This window comes from Seriola lalandi, unplaced genomic scaffold (genome assembly GCF_002814215.2).
Source record: "Seriola lalandi dorsalis isolate HSWRI2012SDOR001 ecotype SW California unplaced genomic scaffold, Sedor1 jcf7180002054767, whole genome shotgun sequence".
Taxonomy (NCBI): Eukaryota; Metazoa; Chordata; class Actinopteri; order Carangiformes; family Carangidae; genus Seriola; species Seriola lalandi.
This window is the reverse complement of record NW_019525320.1, coordinates 3,161,645-3,180,805: the sequence shown is the minus strand read 5'-3', so window position 1 is coordinate 3,180,805 and position 19,161 is coordinate 3,161,645. Positions and strand designations below refer to the sequence as shown.

Below are 19,161 nucleotides of genomic sequence, written 5' to 3'. Positions count from 1 at the left end.
CACAGTTTCGCATAGTGTGTGTATATCTATATATATATATATATATATATATATATACCAATATACAAATAGTGATATATATATCACTATACATCACAACAACCAAATCATATGAATATCTGCTAAAGTAACAATCTTTTGAGAATGAAATTCCCACTTTGTGTTTCCACTGACTGGTTTTTTCAGAAGAGGGATACTTTCCTGTGAAGCTTTATTTGTGGCTGAGATATAATAACAGTAGTGATACGCACTTGGTTTGTCTAACCTCACATTAACTTCAGCTGAACTTTAAAATGCATTTTTGCACAGAACGAGTATTGTGGATTTTACCCCTCATCTTTTGAAGTGCAGTTGTGCTAGGAGGACTGCTTCACAGGAGGAATGACAACAGCAAGCTTAAAAATACCAAAAACCTATCCTTTAAATGTGAGCGGTCAGTACCCTTGTTTTGGTGCAGTGTTGTTTGGTTGCTATGGCAGATACAACAGTTTCTGATTAAAAGGAAAGAAAACCACTTTTGTGGCAAGGGTTTTGAAAGTGTTTTGCAGACTCTTGCATTGATTCGTATATTTATGTTAATATCTTTCTGCTCTTCTCTGTGTGTGACATAATTTCTTACTTTCTACAGATCCTGCAGTACCAGTCCCAGCAAGTGTACCAGAACAAGGTTGTGCCATCAGCAGCCGTGCTCTTTGTGTATGTGGAGCGTGCCCATGGCCTGCCGGTGAGATCATATCTACCAGTCCTTGGGGTTTTATTTGTTGTCTATTATGATGTGTTTTTCCTCTCCCCAAAGAGTGGAGAAGTACAATGGTTGCTTTTAGTGGAACTGTATTGCATAGAGCACTGTAGTGTGCCAATACAGCTGCATGTTCAGTTCTATTTTAAATCACCGCTAATGTAATGTGTGTTAGTTTTAATAAATGCTGTTGATTACAATTTTTGTATTACGTTATTCCTTGTTCGACACTTCAGTTGAAGAAAAGTGGAAAGGACCCAAAAGCAGGAGCTGAGATTATCCTCAAAGGTGTTTCATACAAAACCAAGGTAGGATCACTTCTTTCATACTGAGCTTATGTATGCAAAAAAAAAAAAAAAAAGAGAGAAAAATGTTGACTAAGAAAAGTCTTTTCCCCAAGGTTTGTGAGCGCTCCACATCTCCTCGATGGGACGAAGCCTTTCATTTTTTGATTCGTGACCCCAGAGATGAAACACTCACGGTCAAGGTGAGAATCTGTATTTCCACTTTTTGTCTTAACCTTGCGGCAGCAACATTTTCTTGACAAAGCTGACTTTTCATACAGACATGATAAAAGTCTGAAACGTGCGTGCATCTGTATGCGTGTGTTTTCATTTAGCTCTCGCACAGCTGGGGACAGGCCCTCGGGTCCTTGACACTTCCTCTCAGGGAGGTGCTTGTTGAGCCGGGCTTGGTGCTGGACCGCTGGCTCAGTCTGGATGGAGCTCTGCCAGAGAGCCAGATCCTACTGAGGGCCACACTCAAGGTACAGACAATATGCTCCTTATTTTCTCTACACTGCAGTCTGCGTGCATGTGACCAATGTCCTTACTGTGATTTATCCCGTACTGAATCACTTGTAGCTCAAAGGTTTTTCTGTTCAGAGAATATTGCAACACACTGAATACAGTACTTTACAGCGTACTGTAATACAATCTACTCTTGGTCCAATGTTACATCTGCAGTATTATTATGTAGACCACTGATACATAACAAATACCCTGCACAATGTCACCACTCTCACATGGTAAATATGAAGCTGGAGCCAGAAGCCAGTTAGCTACCGCTGAAGTTTGCTTCTTAACACTTTATATCCTGTATTAAAATGATAAGTTGTGGTTTTCCTGGCCAAGAGTCAGCCCTGGTTGCCTGGCAATGTCACAGTGACAACAAGACTCCAGGAAATAATTGCACAAGAAATAGTCCGGTGTGTAACCCCCTTTGTAAAACCACAATTCTTTTCACAGTTCGGTTTTGCTACAGATTAAACAAAGGAGATATAATGTGTTAAGACAGATTCAGGCTCCCTGTTTTCCTCTGTTTTCACTACTTTATGCGGTAAAAACTTCATATTTATTTTTGGCAGTAGGTAATGGGCAGATTTGTCATTCTGGGAAATGTAGATTGCAGATCTATACCAACTTTTATCAGTCTCTGACAGTGGATTTCCCCCGTACAACGCTCACAATGACAGCTGCTTCATTTTTCTCATAACTTAAGTCATGCACCATGGAAAGTTTGAAGAATTGACTCATTATATACAGTCAGTGGGCAGTTTATTAGAAACACCTATCTAGTGCAGTCTAATGCACCACAGGCTACGTCCTCCAAAATGATCACACACTTGAATCAACACCTCCCTAAAACAATAACAATAAAAGCTGAATATTATAACCTTCATGAGGGAGGATTTATTGCAGGAATACTTGCATTTTCTTTTAGCTAGGTATGTACCTAATGAACTATATAGGGTGTAGAGTTACGCAGGTATTATGCAGAAATGATTTCCATATCTTACAGATCTTGGACACTCAGCTGGCGGTGTGTCGTCGGGCTCCAGGGGATGCAGGTAGTGACGCCAACGAAGAGGAGGTCATCCCCAGATGGGTTCCATCCCATCTAGACATCAGACACAGAGGTGGCTTCTCCATGTGAGTCGCACACGCTAGTATCAATGCCCCGTCGTGCAGTCACTGCTCATACCGTGAAGAGATTTGTAATCAGTGTTTCCTCTGTAGGATCTTTGCTTATGTATAAAAATACATCATCAAAATGATAATCACATTTTCCGCAACTGTGCCTTCAGCGTCAATGATTCAGCCACAGCGGGCCAGGTGAAGCTTACCTTGGGCTACTCCACAGAGGAGAGCAGGCTTTTCATCACCGTTCACTCCTGCAGGTCTCTATATGATACACATTACTTTTTTTAATCATCACATTTTTGACCCAGAGCAGCCAGTACCATCATACTGTATGTTGTGAATGTGACTGCACAGATCCCTGGCAGCCTGCTCCAAGGACGGTGCAGACCCTTATGTTTCCTTCATCCTGCTGCCTGACAAGAAGGCCACGACCAAGAGGAGAACGGCCACCAAGAAGAGAGACCTCAACCCAGAGTTCAACGAAAGGTATAAGACAAACGAATGAGACACTTATGATAGCGAAAGAAACGATGAAAGGATGTTAATCGACCTCTTCCACTTTTCTCGCCCTTTCCATAGGTTTGACTTTGATTTCTCTCTCGAGGAGTCCATGCAGAGAAAACTGGACCTCTCTGTGAAGAACAGTGTCTCCTTCATGAGCAGAGAGAGGGAGCTTATCGGCAAGGTATATATCATCAGCTGCATCTGAAGTGCAGTTAGTTTTCACTCAGACCCACAAGTTTCCTGGTGTTGACATAGTTACTATCACAAGACACAGAAAATGTGAGACGTCATCTTTTTTGTTTCCTTGTTGCTCTCAGTTGCAGCTGGACCTGGACCAAGTAGACCTTAAGGCTGGTGTCACACAATGGTAATAATTTAAACATCTACTGAACAATATTGTGGGATAATAGAATTGTATCAACAAATGTATGTGCAAATGTTATTTTATAATATAATATTTTTAACTACAAATTGTATCCTTTCTGTTTTCCAGGTATGATTTGGTAGCAGAGACCAACTAGAAGAATCTATGCTTGATCTTCGGTACTATATAACAATAAGTGTTGCTTCTGTGATCTGTGATTTGTGTGTTTGTATATTCAGCTTAAATGAAAATTTCCACCATCACTGAAGAAAAAATGATGACATACATGCTTCACGACAAACACAGTCCACCAGTATTTATGACACTTTACATGTAGCTTATCATCCATGAAGTGTTACCTGTGCTAACTCTACTCTGTCTTGGACAGATTCTTCAGTAGAATATTTTGGCTGAATAGATATTTGATAAAAATGCAACTATGTTGCACAACCTACCAAGTTTATATATGTTTAAAAGCATGTACAAGTCCTCTGTGAATTTTATTTACAAAAGGGCTTTTGCTGTGGTTACTATCTTGAGGTATGACAATGTTTTATGGATTTACAGCATCCTACACAACTGAAAGTGATTCTTTTACATTTTATTTTTTACAATCTTCAAACAATTCCCGAGATTACTTTGTTTATATACATTTATATCATTGCCTTAAGTATTACAAAAACTGTGCACAGTTTGTCAGTGTTCATGAATTATGTTCCAAATGAAGTTTTATATGTTTTAAACAGAGCTTTCTGAAAGTTACTTTTGTAAATCAAAGTATTACAAACCTAGACCCTCACATTACCACTGAAAACAGAGGTATGATACTGTAAGCAGAGTCAAAATCACTGTGCTTTTATGAAGAGAAAACTTTGTAGATACTGAAAACACATCGCTGGTGTTATTACACCCACATGCTTCTTTGTGTTTGTATGTGTTTGTAGCGCTAAATGCAACTGGCTGATGCTGTCGGCCATGTTTATATTTTGCTTTTCGAGCTAAGCAGTTCTTAAAATCAAGCAAATATTGAGACAGCTTCCACGTAGCACCACTGTCCCTTCACCACAGAGGTCTGAGACACTGATTTGTGGTAATGGATAGAAAATAGAAACCTGTTGTAATAATTTGAACATATCATCATGTAGCTGCTGAAGTTCTTGATTAAAGTTTGCACTCTCATGAATCAACCCCGTTTTGTGGCTTCATCATTCTTGTGTTAAACTAATAAATAAAAAAGATTTGTTTAGATGACATGTCATGGACGTATCTCGCCACCAGGTCGCGATAAAACACTGACAAGCCATCACTTCTCTGTGCAGCTGCATGTGGGCCTGCTGCCTCCAGATGTGAGGGGCGGGGAAAACAAAGATGAAGTGACTGACAGGTGTTTGAGCCAACGGTGAGCGCTGCCTACCCCCCCTAAAGCTCGGGGCGGGGCCAGAGAAGAAACCCTGCCTCTGAGTGGAGGCAACAGCAAAGAGCTTAATCAGGATCACACAACAATAATGAATGGAAACACGTCGTAGCCAAGAAAGTTGAGGAGCAACTAAAAGTTACAGTTGTTCGGGGTTTGAAAGTTGTCTCTGTCGCTGGGGGGGAATTTTTTGTAAGTAATGGATTGGCCAGGCAAATTAGAAAGTACTTTCCGGAAGAGAAAGTTGTACTTTTATTACTTTTGAGAATACGTTTTGAAGGGAAACTACAGTGGAAAACACTGTAAACCTAAACTCGTGAGTACGTGTAAATGGCATTTTGGGACAGTAACACGAGACTACTGCACTGTCAGCTGTTTATCTCGGTGTGGAGAAGTGGATTATTTGGATTCATCCGTTAATGAAATTGTTGGAATACTTTTTCTTTTTCTTTTTTTTTTAACTTGGATTATCATCACTGAAAGAAGCTGAGGGATTGCAAGGTTTTGAGGTTGACAAGGGGATCCAGTGCTGCTGCTGCTGCTGCTGCTGCTGCTGGGGGAAAATGGGGAATATAGAAAGTGTGGACGGACAGTCGGAGATGAAGCATCACATCATGCCTCTGAAGGTGCCCATGCCTGACCCCACCGAGCTGGAGGAGAAATTTGCCATTGTTTTGGTAAGTTGTAATCATCTCAGTTTGGTTTCCAACTTTGAAATATGTTGAATTATGACACATTATGCAGATGGAGATTTCATTTCTTCTACCACTGTTGTTTTGACTCCATCTGTGAAACTGCCTCATAAACTGATATTCTCCATTCAAATTTCAAATAGTGCCAACATACACATTCCTGATGGTGGACGGTGTTGTTTCTGTCATTACAAAAAAAAAGTAGCTATACTTTTATTGTTGTGTCTCTAGATGAAAAGTCTGTGTGTATTTACACTTCTCGTCCATTATGAGCTGCTGATGTTTTAAATGAACCGATGTGTGCCGTCCCGCCCCTCATCCCCTGCCTGCTGCCCCCCCCCCCCCCCCCCCTCTCCTGCGGTTCTTTTGTCTCCTCTAAAGTCAGACAACTCAGCGTTTGGCTGTAGTGGCAAACACTGAGCACAGCATGGTTGTGCCGTGAGAGGGTGGAGGTGGTGGTGGTGGAGGAGGTGGAGGTGGGGTGTGAAGGTTTTTGTTCTGCAGAGAAGAAAAGGACGTTACACTGTACATCCTTGACACGGCACGGCACATCACATCACAGCATTCTGCGTTTCGGTTTATTTAGAAAATGTTCTCGCCGCAGGCAAACCATCTGAAAACAACATTTTCTGAATTCCCCCAAAACTCCCACACCCGAAGAGTCCCACCTCCCCCTGCCTCTCTCCCTTCCTCCCTCCCTCCACATCGGGCTGGAGTTGAGCTGTCTGAGCGCTTTGTAATAATGAACACACAGTCAACACCCACTTTTACCATCTATCAACACAGTCAAGTGACTCTTCTGTCATCCTACGTTGAGGGGGCATTTCATTTATTGGCACATCACAAGAAGGGACTTTACAAATTGTCTCTTTTTTAGGAACAACAACGTGGACTTCAACTTACAATAACTTCTGTGTCAGGCTGTTATTGCTCATGTCAACCTAAGGGAGTGGGTGCTGGCGGAAATGATTAGCTAATTAACTAATAAACAGATTCTTAATTGGCAATGACGTTTATTTTCATAAGTGATTAATCCTTCAAGTCATACTTTAATGACAAATACAAAGCATTTTATCTGGTTCCAGCCATTCCAGTGTGATGATTTTTGTCTTTTTTGATAGTAAATGTAATATGTTTAGGTTTTGGGCTGTTGGCCAGACCAGACACAACTTTTAACGACATCACCTTGGGCTTTAGAAACTTATGGACGTTTTTGACTGTGTTCTGACCAATTTACCAAGAAAATAATTGTAAATGGACTTGAACTTATATAGTACTTTCTAGTCTTACAGACCACTCAAAGTGCTTTACAATACTTGCCACATTCCCCCATTCACTTACACAGTCGCACATCACACACATATGCACACACTAATGGAATAGCCATCAGTGGCAACGTGGGGTTCAGTGTCTTTCCCAAGGATACTTCGACATGCGGCCTAGAGGAGCCGAACCACTGACCTTCTAATTAGTTACCTCCTGAGCCACAGCCGGCCCCATATTTGTCAGATCTAATAATGAAAAATAATTGTTAATCCCCTAAGATGGTTAAAGGGGACAGGGGAAAAAAACAAAACAAAGAACTTTTCTTCAAATGTATCTATTTCCCTGTTGGTAAGAATGACATTAAAGTTCTTCTTTGCCAGTATGTCATACTGGACAGGTGTGAGGAATCAAAAACTCTTGTTGTGGAAGAACCCAAATAATCCTCCACATTGTCCCCACACAATGTCTTGGTCTTTGGACATTCATGAGATGTAATGAATATGAAATGCTCTGAAATTTACCTGTTGAAGGTCTTAGAAATAAATTAGGTTCATACAAGTATCAACAAGTGTGTTTTTGACTTCTGAAAGATTGACTTTTTGACTTGTTGGAATTGGAATGCTCTTATTAGCTTTCTTGCTGATGATCAATACCACTCTGGTGTTTGTAGGATAAACAACCAAGCAGCCAGTTAGCTTAGCACAAAGAGTAGAAACAGGGTGAAACAGCTAGCTTGGCTATGTCCAAATACTCCGCCTACCAGTCGATCTAAAGCTCACTAGCTAATGTGTTATATCTTGTTTGTTTAATCCGCGCAGAAGAGCGCAGAAACAGCAAGTTGTGGTTTCACAGGGTCACTGTCAGCAGCTGAGGCTTTTACACTTTGTTAACAGACACATATGAGAGTGGTATTCAGCTTCTCATCAACCCCTGGCAGGAAATCAGCCGAGTGTATGTCCCAAGTTAGATATAGTCGAACTCTTCCTTTAAAAGAGAGAAATCTGAAAATCACTTTTTGGTTAAACTGCCCTCGTCTGAACCCAGACCGTCACCTGTGGTAAGAAGTCACAAGTTCTTCTTTGGGTTCATTGGGGGTCACAAGCCACAGGAATCCACTGGCCTGCAGTGAAACAATAATATCAAGTGGATGTATTTTCAATGAAACGGTTACAACAGGATGCCAAAGTTCCCTCTGCACAGTGACTGAATGTAAATGGTAGAATATCCCTCATGTGATATTATTCACAAGACTTTTGTTTGAGTTGCGTATTTGACTAGTGTTTCCAGCCCTGCTCTGCTCCACACACATGCAAACAGAAAACAGAGAGCGCTCCAATCCAGACTCTGACTCTGTATTAAATAAGTTTTCACGTAGAGAATAGGCAACTTGTCTGTTTATTTATTCTATTTTTTGTCAAACAGTAGCATGAAGGTTTCTTACAGGTACTTATTTTGTGCTCCTTGCTCCACATTTCAACATCCAACCACACCCGGCCTTGATTTTCAGCTGTTTAAGACCTTAATTACAGTATAAAGCAGTAGAGAGCCAAGGTCCTCACAGCAGTTCTCAGATAGTCTCATTCTTGAGTACATTGTGGGCCCTCTGTGTTTCTGGAATAAAGCCATTATTTGCTTGCCAGAGCTATCAGCAGCTACAGAGTAAAGCTCTCATATGAAGAGACTCGCACAGCAAGAGGCCATTCAAGGCCTGCTTGTTGACTGCTGTGCTTACTCTCAGCCATTACGACAATTATACACTGTACTACACTGTACAGTAAGCGCTATTATGACAGCTCAAGTTGTGTCTCTTTCCTTCACTGCTTGAGTAAGTGGGTCCTTGTAAAGAGAAAGTTTAGATGACTGTAAGGTTTTTCCACGACTGATGGGTTAACCGTTCTAAAAAGATTTGTAGCCGTCACGTTTCCCTTTAAGAAAGACTGGAAATCATTTCATATCAACATTCACCCTGCCCAGAGACTGAAGCAGTCTGCAGTTGTTTGCCCTTAAACACACAACGTCAGTCCCTGTTATTATGTCCAGCCGTGCAGAGCAGATGATTTCTGTGCAAGAGGCAGTAGACTCAACATTTCAGTTGTGTTTCTGACTAGGAAAAAAAAAAGAAAAAGTTTTGAAGCTCTCTAACTCCACCCCGGCCTACCCCACAGTAGCTCCAGATTTCCTTTACTTTGTGGGAAAGAACAACATGCTTGTATATTTTAGTGTCCTTATCAGACAATGGTCCTCTCTCTGCCCCGCTTGCCCCTTGTTGTGAGATAAAGGTACATCAAAAGCTTCTGTTTGTGTGGTTGGAGCTCTTCAGGAAGACGAGGCCACGGCTTTGGTGTCTGGCAGTGGCTAAACTTCTGGGTGCTCCTTCCAAACTATCATATATGCCAAAAATAGTCAATGAGTTCACATTGCTTTTTCTCTCTGCTAAACTGAGCAGATCCTTTTTTTTTTCAGTATTTGTAAGCAGAGACATTAGTAGCCTAAACAAATGAAACACTCTCCATAAATAGATATTTTGAAATGGGTCATTTCCCCTCCTCTGGAGCACTGTGTTTCCTGCTTCATGATGGCATGCTGGTGTAAATGGATGTGTCTGCATCTGTGCGGCCGGACCGCTCTCGCTCTCTCTTTCTCAGACACAGCTCGCAGACGTCCCTCTGGAATGACAGCTGCCCATAATGATGTCATGGGTGCAGCAGCCTTCGCCAGTGTAGTAATATCCCTGGGCTAATGAATTTAACAGGACCGCTCTACTGTAGATGGCTGAAGCCAGTGGAAGAGGAGCGAGACCCCTGGGTTAGCTTTGACTACTTCATGCGGTCTGCTAATAAAATGCTTGGGTCAGGTTTAACCGGCAGCATGTGCTAAAAGCATCATATCACTTCTCCCATCTTTTTTTTTTTTTTTGTCTAGCATTGTCAGAAACAGCCTCAGCTCTATCTTTTGTGGTTGGAAACAGCTGCCTGGCATTTTCCTTTCTTCATTTTACACAGGAAATTGTATTGTAGCCAGTGGTCGTTGTGGTTGGTTTGCTTTACAGTAAGAACTGTGTTCCTGCAGGCAACTACTGGTGCGTAACATACAATTAGATATGCAGCTAGAGATATAGATCTACGTAGACCTCACAGGTAGATGAATGTAGATGCGCGACGTAGAATCCATACAAGTCATATCTATAAAAATATATCTTGGTCACTGGTTGCATTCTCCTGATAGTTTTTGGCTCTTTGTCCTTGGTAACTTTTACATATTCCTGGAAGTGGAACCTCTCATTCAGTCATCCAGTCAGAGTTTCTCCTACCTTCCCATTCCCTGAATTTACTCTCTCTCTCTCTGAGGGTCTGGCCCATGAGATAACCTTCTCCATATGACTCTGTCTTTATGGAAATGATGTGGAATGAGTGAGTGGCATTTTCAAAGGTGTACGTCTGGCCTGGGATCCTCTTTCAAAGTACCCGTGCACCAATCCACTGCTGGATTCCTGCGGTCTAGTCTAGGCTGAGGCCGCAGGAGAACTCAGAGAGGGAAAATTCTCTTTCAACTGGCGGCCTGCCACTGTTCTTGGTTGTAATGACTTTACCAGCATTTTTAAACAGCGCGCACATATTTAAGAGCTGTTACGGGAGCAGCATGGGATTATTTTCACCACTTGATTGCACTGGAAACCATCCTAACTGATTTGTCTGACTCTGCTCAACTCGCCCACATCTTTTATCCTCTGACATCAAGTTGCATCATGCGTAGATGTGGCCTGCCATCGCAGCTTTTCTTTTGAGGTTTCATTGTTCGAGAGGAAAAGTAGCACTTCAATGCTGGGAAAACTACAGATGGAGAAGTTTGCGTTGTTGACAATGTGACTCCACTGCCCTGTCTGACATCACTGTTTGTTGATGGCTGAAGTCTAAAGAAAGCTGCCGTGTCTGATAGATGCCACTCAAGTGGAACTAATGGAGTCAAGCTGTGCAATGTGTTTATTAGACGTAAATCATTTTTATTTGTTAAATGGTGGTTTCAGTTTATTTATGTGTCTAATACATCTACCACTCCCTTTCTCACACACATCATTCCTCTTTTCTAAAAAGAGAAAATGTGTTTGTTGCGTCACTTGGAGTTGGAGGAGTTGTGTACATCTGGCTCAGCCACCCACCACCGTGTCCCAGGAAGAGGGGGATTATGGGAGTTGAGTGCACACAGTTAACTTGGTTTTAGAGCAGCAGTGCAGGCTGGGGGGTTCAGCACAAGGCTGTCCACCTGGCTCTCTCCACCCTCGGGCAACAATTCCCCAATCTGGGCCGGGCTTTATGGCGAGTTTTACTGCTTCTCTACTTCTCTCCTTGCAGTTATTTTGGAAAGCAAAGGTCAAGTTAAAGACCATGACTGAACAGATAAAACATGTCCAGATTCAACATAGATTGTGTCTGAGATTTCTTCATGAGATCCAGCAGGGTGGTTGATTTTATTAAAAGGAATAGTACATACAACATTTTGGAAAATACTCTTATTTGCTTTCTTACCTCGAGTTAGATGAGAAGATCAATGTCACTGTTGTGTCTGTCCTGGAAATGTGAAGCTGCAGCCAGCAGCAGATGTAGCTTAGCTTGCCTGGCTCTGTAAAATGTAAAAAAAAAAAAAAGAAAATCCACCCACCTGCAACTCTTAAGATCACCAATCAACACATTATTTCTCACTTGTTTGATTCATACAGAAACCAGTGTGTGAAAATAGCAAGTTATGTTTAGACAAGGCCAGGCTACCTGTTTCCCTCTGTTTCCAGACTTTGTGCTAAGCTAAGCTAACCCATTGCTGGCTATAGCTTCATATTTAGCCATTAAACATGAGAATGGTGCTGATTTTCTCATATAACTCTCAGCACCAAGCAAACAAGTGTATTACCCAAAATGCTGAACTATTCCTTTAAGCCAGACAGCCCTATAAAGCTTAAGAATAAGGTGTATTTGTCTTGTTTACTTTTCCAGATACTTGTATAGGAATAGATTTATTCTTTTTTTTTTTTGACTCTCCAGCCTCAGAAACAGCAACTAGTAAGACATAACTAGTTTGCTCACATCACTAAAACGTTTGTGTATCTGGATGTGTTCATCTTTGCACAGAAACTGCATGTGTTTGCCATTTATATGCATATGTGAGTGTTTCTGGGGTATGTGCACGTGTGTGTGTGTGCATCTGTGCGTGTCAGTGGGGGTTTGCATGCTGCTCTAATGCAGCTGCACCAAGGCTGTAGGTTGGAGAAGTGGTTTCCTCCTCGATACAATGGGGACTCTGTCAGTCAGTGTTGTTTTAGAGAGGGGGCCTCATCCCCTGGTGCCTTTTGTGCCTCTGCACTGTTTTTACGTGGAGGCTCAGAGGAACTGCTGTAAGCTCATTTTGAGAGCCAGTGTATTATGGCTTGATGCTACTTATACACCATATACTGGTGACGTAATGTAATTATTTCCCTGGCCTTCCTTAAATGACAGACGGTAGTCTTTCTTCGTCTTGCCACCTCTCATTTCCTTTAATGCCTTTTCACAGTGACACTTCAACTGAATGAAGTCATATTGAAAAAAAAAGGGGAATTTTTTAAAGACATGTGACTGGTAATCTGATTTGTGTGAATTTGGCATGTATTTACTTTTGTTTTTGGCTTTGGTTTTTGTTCCTTTTTATCATCACAATTTCTCCCTCTATCACAAACTTCCTCCAAGGAGATGAATCCTTGGAAAGTTCATTTGATTCATAATTTTTTATTTCTGTGCAGCTAAGGCTCAGATTTGTTGCCCTTTCTCTTTGGCCGACCTTCATCTTTTTAACTGGGCAGTGTGTCAAAAGGCCTGACCGGCATGAATTATTGAGGCATTCATGTACCTGCATTCCTGAGATTCCCTGTATATATCGTCTGCTGTCTGGGGCTTCCCTGGCCCCTGCACGGACGCACAGAGGAGAACAAACAGGATGTTCACCACACAGGAATGAACGAATACCTCTGATTCATGACCAATTGTCGTATTTATTTATAACTCAGTCCTAACCTCACTTGTATCTTTGTTTGTGGCGTCATTTCCTTGATACAGTATGTTCAAAAAACAAATAAATTGGACAGTAAAGTTGTCAGGTGGGATTGCTGGGATAGTTTTACGTCATTGTTGTTTTGAAACAGAGAAACTTCCTAGATAAGCTCATGTAAACAAGTGTGCATTTCGAGCTGGCTGACTTTTGAAGCTTTAGGATCATCTGGCTTCAGAGGGACCTTGAGCTCAGGACATTTTCATCTTTATCTCAGGCTGTGGCTGTTAGGCTTCAAAGACGTCTGTGATGATAATGGTCTCTAGCTTGAACCCAGCAATCACCGCTGTCAATTATTGCTATGTCACCGGGCAAATAAAAATATTAGCCAGTGGGTAGCGGGAGGTGGTTCTTGATTTGTCAACCGAAAATGGTATTTCACCAACTTCCTGTTGCTTTGACTGGCTGTGGAATGTCCGTTTGGTTGTGAGTTGTAAAGAAGGGACTGGAGGGAAAGTTATTTCTCTCAACAGAGTGACTCAGAGGTCACAGACTAGAAGATGTGAGTTCAGGGAGGCTGGAGGAGGGAAGGTAGCGGACCAGCATGAGGGCAGGAGGCTGAAAACCTCACACCACAGCTGTAAACTGTGTTTCCCTTAACTCCTGATTTAATGGGGATTTAGCACCCCATGATTTCAGCTGCAACGCCACTCAGGGAAAGTCTCAGCCATTAAACGACTTTGAGTTTTGTCTGCTCTTATCTAATCTAATCCAAATCTAAAGCTGAACAATTCAAAAATAGTGACCAAAAATGATCAACAATTCAAAGATGAATCAACAAAAAGTAATTCTGACAACTGATTAATCGTTTAAGCAAAAATGCCACACATCCCCTGCTTTTCTGTTATATATCACTATAAGTTAGTTAGTTAGTCGGTTAGTAAAAACCAACTTCAACTTGGACTCTAAAATTGTGATTTCCATTTGTCACTATATATTTTAATTCTGATACGTTATTGACAGATTTATCAATAATAAAATGATCTCTATTTCTAACCCTGATCTAAAACTATACCAACTGATATCAGTTTAGGAAGAGTTTAGTTTGTATAGAACATATAGAGATTTTCACCTTTATTTTTTCATGTTTAGAAAAACAGCAAACAATTTACACAATTGTTTTGCGGTCACTTGTCTGACTTGTTTTCACAGACTACAAGCTTCAGGTTTCTCCTGTGAAGAATGTGGTTTGTCCATTGACACTCTGTTTGCAAGTAAATGAGGTGGAAGTTCCTACCTGTTATGTTAACATCTTAATAAACAAGCTCTTTACTGAGCCTGTTTATGTTTGCTTTGTAAACAAGGTCCAGCATCAGGAGGAGCGGACAGGGAGGGCTACTGAAAACTTAACGTGACTCTTCCCTTCCCTTCCCAGAAAAACGTCTTCTCCTCACTGCTGTCCGTCCTTCCCACCTTCGGTCTCTGTCTTTGGGAGGGCTGGTAGCATCCACCTCCCGGTCTTCCAGCATCTTTGTGCAGGACTCATGCTTTGTTGTGATTGCCTGGTTCGGGTTACCTCACAAAAGAGCTGTAGGGTGATCGGATGTCTGCTCAGAGAAAGGGGGGCAGTGTTTTCTCACACTTTGCTCTGTCGCTTTTAATTCAGTTTAACTTGGAGCTGGAAAAGCTTGTATTCATTCATTCATTCATACACACTTAAACACATTGTAGGAGTGGATACGTGTGGAGCACACACACACACACACACACACACACACACACACACATGCTTGTATTACACATAACAGCCCCGGACCAAACCTAACATTACTCAAGGCAAGTTTTTGATTTCCGGAAGAGTTGAGGAAGTCCCTGCAGCCCGGTGACGACAACAGCTGAGTCTCTCATCCTGTCTCCTCTCATTGTGTTTCAGTACCAAGGAAAAGGAGGAATCCAAACAAAAGCCCTGACAGCCTCATTCATTAACAAAAAGCTAGTGTGATGTTTATTAGATGCTGTCATCGGCTGATTCACACTTACGTTTACCATAAATGACGTAATCCCATCAGGTCATCTGGTTTGACGAGCCCCACCTCATATACTCATAACCTACAGTCAGTCGTCGTGACATGTACAGTCTGACGGACAGACGTCAGAAGTCAGTTCTATATTTACCCTTCCTGTCTTTCTTAGCGTTTGTGAGGATGCAGGCAGTTATGTAGTGCTCTTCTCTTTTTTCTTTTTTTTTTTTTAACTATATGGAGCCGCCTCTGGCAGAGAAAGGACTGGTGCATCACTTTCCCCTCTGAAATATACTCAGTTAATATGCTTAAAGAAAACATAGTCATGCCAGGTCCCATAATCATTGTGTTTTCTTTGCCTCCTTGTTGGCTCCACTTCCTGACAGGGATCAGTGGCCTGGCTTTTTCTTCTTCAGACGGTGCGCTCTGTTGAAGAGTTACAGGTCTTATCTTTCCCTTCATTGGCTGGTGCAGTATTTTCTTATGTTACCGGATCACTGAAATTTTCTGAAATGTGTTGCTTTTTCATTTATGGCTGAAACAGAATATGTTGCGTTTACTTCACAAATACAGGACAATACATTTTCTCTGAGATTTTTAATTTATCTTTTTGTTATCGTGGACTCAGATCTAAATTTTCTCAACCATATTAGATACGTGGTGGAAACATCAACCTTTTATCCTCTGACAGGTGTAGCAAGAGTCACAGGATTCATTTCCACACAGGATCTGGAAAAGCTGATCCACTCTTTTTATTTTCAGTAACCTCGAATGGTTTTTGTTCAGGCTTTATCTGCTGAAGTCTGAACAAAAAGGCACAAAAAAGATTAAGATATATTATTATATATAAACTGGCAACTAAAAGGTCACAGAATTGATTTTAAAAATAATTCAAATTCCATTAACTTCAGTTTTATGTGTGTAGCACCAAATCACAACATACAGTACATTATCTCAACAAGTCCACTGATGAATTAGCGATACCATAATTAAAGTTTTTGTTGGTATAGTTTTAAAGGAATAGTTCGACGTTATGGGACATTTACTGATTCACCTTGTTGAGTTTGATGAGAACATCGACAGTGCTTACATGTCAGTACATTAAATATGACGTTAAAAGCACCTACAGTAAGTCTAAGCACGACAGCAAATCAACATGTTTCCCAAAATGTTGAACTCCTCCTTAAATATTCAAATGTTTGACTTTTAATGTAGATTATTGCTTTTTGTTTATCTTTATCCAGTCTAATTTGAAAATTTTGAATGTGTTCTAAGTTCAGTGTACTGTCGTGTTGTGCTGCGTTGGTGTCTGTGACCCTTGATTATGTTGGCGGGACAGCTTCCATTAGAGGTTCTTTCCTCCAGGACCCCACCCTGATGAGCAGACTCTCAGACGGGTTGGGGGTAAAGGGGGCCGTCTGGGCCTCTGTGTCTGAACTGCCACAGGCTCTGTCCGGCATGGTTAGCTCTTCAGCCACCCACTCCTTCCCCTCTGAGCTGATGACAACTAAGTCTGGCCTGTGTAAACCTTTCAGAGTAGATAAAAAACACAGACTCTGGGCTTCCAACCCACTGATACAGCACAAAAGAGAGAGTCACACTCAATGCGTTTGCCTAGTCGGCCACTTTTAGGGTATTTCAGTCTGAAAATTAGATCTACATGGGATAAGACAAAGCACATTAGCTTTTTATACCTCCACGCGAGACACAGCCAGGGCCAGAGGCATTATGTTTTCAGGTTGTCTGTTCATCCAGCTTCCCCAGTTTTTGATCATCTGTACATATTTCAGGGTTTCATCCATTTCTTAAAAAATGTAACAGTCTCAAATCAAACAATGCAGTCACATCTTTACCTTAGAGGTCTGGCAGAATAAAAACCTGCTGCATGCCTGTTAGCAACTCAGGGAGTAAATGTGTCAATGCAGGATCCTCTACGAAAACAAACAGGCAGAGTAATTTAGTTTGGAGTACGATGGTGTTATATCTCATCCTGACTGAAAGTGTGAAGCTGTGACAAAGATCAGCGAGGAAACATCCTGTCACTCTTTTCCATTTGTCTCTCTGGGAGCGTCCGGCTGGAGCTGCAGGTCATAAACTTAACTCAAGGCTAATTGTAAATCAGCTCAGATTAGGAAGCTGTCCCGCGGAGGGCAGATGGAGTTGCCCTGTTGACTCTGAAGTCTGAAGTGACCATGAGCTCTCCAGCACCCCCCCCCCCCCTCGGGTAGTGGGGGTCTGTGCGTGACTTCAGCGCTCCGCTAAGTCCCTGATGTCTCTTCTGGACTCTGCATGCCTCCTTAACCAGCAACCTGACCCCGTCAACTACTTTAACTGTTGAGTCTTTAAAACCTCACTCTTCCTTTGTCAATGGCTCAAATGTCTCTCTGTTTTAGAGTTTATACCCTGGTTTGGTCTGTGCTGCTCTACAACATCCTTTTCCATCTTAACACTTGTCCCACTTTGCATTTCTATACTTTGAGCATAATACCTTCTTTTTTTCAGGTTATTTACCTGCTGCTCATCCTAGGACCACAACTAGTGACTATTCTCACCATCAGTTAATCTGACATTCATATTTTTGAGTAATCCTTTTCTCAGCACTCAAGGTTACATCATTGCTTGTTTTGTCCAAAACCCAAATGTATGAAATTTATAGTAACATAAAACAAATAAAAGCTAAAAATTCCCACGTTTAAGAGACTGAAACCAGTTAATCATTTTAAAATGATTAATCATTGAATCAGACTTAGTGTTGATTCATTTTCTATCAATCAACTATTCTCCAATCCTCTCCAATCTATCTATCTATCTATCTATCTATCTATCTATCTATCTATCTATCTATCTATCTATCTATCTATTTATATTGATCTTTTGAAAAGTCAAACAATATTAGAGTAGTAGACTGGGGTTTTCACTCTGTCTCCTCAGTAGCTTACTCTCTTGTCCTGGATCACAATGGAGGCCTAATGATCAGAGAGATAGTGGTGATAATGGAACCAGTCCATCTGGTTGTGCAGGGTACTGGTGTTGTGTTTTACTCAGATTCTGAGTCCACACAGCAGCACCAGGGGGCAAACACTGACCCTGCCCACCAGCCATTGTTAGCAATTTTCTATGAGGGAAAAAAAAAAAATAGCTCAAATGTCAAAGGATGGGAATGGCACAGCACCAAATCAAAACAAAGCTCCACATTCAGTCCTTTGTCGCTCTAGTCTCAGGTCAAACAAGAAAGACCTTGCAGCAGGAGAGAGTACGTGGGGAACATGGAAACATAACAGGCACCAAACATTTTTAGCATTTCTGTAGTATTTTATCCCTAAAATGGTCCGGTCAATCCGAAACTATAAAGAGCCACAGCTCCTTCCCCTCCATAAAACGACTTCTTTTAGCGTCTTATAAACACAGGAAGTGCAAGATTGTATCACTGTGGGAGAAAGTGAAATGAAATTAGCTAAATTGGGTTACTTGGCTCAAATTACCCAAATCTAGTCAGAAAGGAAACATCCCCTCTGCTTTTTGCCTTGTCGCAGGAGAAACCTGGTCTCTATACCCCCGTGTTCATGTGAGCAATATCTTTTATACCTGTTTTTTTAAAGAGTTGTAGCTCCGCACACATCTGCACGCAGTCCCACCCGTATTTGTTTACAGTACCTGAGGCTCTAACTGACAGAGAGCAGAACATTATTAAACATCAAAGTCCTCGGTGTGTGTTCACGCCTTATAATGAATGATGAATGTTGATAGTCTATACAGTTCTTCACTTCTAATGAACTTTCTATAACTGAAATCGTTCTGAAATCCCTTAACTACTACTTTTTCTCTTTTATCTTTACAAAATGGATGAACATCAGTATGTATGTGTGTATATGTGTGTGTGTGTGTGTGTGTGTGTGTGTGTGTGTGTGTGTGTGCGTGTCTGGTCTGCATGTTTTCCAGTAATTCAGAATCAAATTACTACAGAAGGAGACCTTGCTCTTTGCCTGTTTGCTCCACAGTTCTACTTTCGTATGCATGACTGACCGAGAAAACAAAGGGAACTCAACTTTGGGCCCTGACAGATGCTGGAGCAGATATCTGGGCTTATTTTTTTCATTCACCATTCGGTTGTTTTGTTTCAAACCCAGGCCTATGGACCGTCATCTGGAGTGTATTCAAAGTATCCACTTAGTACAATTGATGCTCTTTCAATTGATGCTCCTGAAATAATTCATTACTTCATTATGA

At 41.4% G+C, this 19,161-nt stretch overlaps 2 protein-coding genes across 6 annotated transcripts in view; both read left to right on the top strand.

Annotated features, from left to right (window-relative positions):
- Positions 1-4,716, top strand: part of esyt1a (extended synaptotagmin-like protein 1a) — a 17,587-nt gene extending 12,871 nt beyond the window's left edge. The window contains exons 22-31 of the mRNA XM_023425249.2: positions 629-724; positions 976-1,047; positions 1,140-1,226; positions 1,359-1,505; positions 2,540-2,670; positions 2,826-2,918; positions 3,016-3,147; positions 3,241-3,346; positions 3,483-3,532; positions 3,659-4,716. Of these exons, the coding sequence (XP_023281017.1) occupies positions 629-724; positions 976-1,047; positions 1,140-1,226; positions 1,359-1,505; positions 2,540-2,670; positions 2,826-2,918; positions 3,016-3,147; positions 3,241-3,346; positions 3,483-3,532; positions 3,659-3,686 (942 nt within the window). The 3' untranslated portion in view covers positions 3,687-4,716. The remainder of the gene's footprint in view (positions 1-628; positions 725-975; positions 1,048-1,139; positions 1,227-1,358; positions 1,506-2,539; positions 2,671-2,825; positions 2,919-3,015; positions 3,148-3,240; positions 3,347-3,482; positions 3,533-3,658) is intronic.
- A 298-nt stretch (positions 4,717-5,014) lies between these two features.
- fmnl3 (formin-like 3) overlaps positions 5,015-19,161 on the top strand; it is a 34,141-nt gene continuing 19,994 nt past the window's right edge. For all 5 annotated transcript variants that reach the window (XM_023425119.2, XM_023425117.2, XM_023425118.2 and 2 more), the window contains exon 1: positions 5,015-5,620. In XM_023425119.2, the coding sequence (XP_023280887.1) occupies positions 5,507-5,620 (114 nt within the window). In that variant the 5' untranslated portion in view covers positions 5,015-5,506. The remainder of the gene's footprint in view (positions 5,621-19,161) is intronic.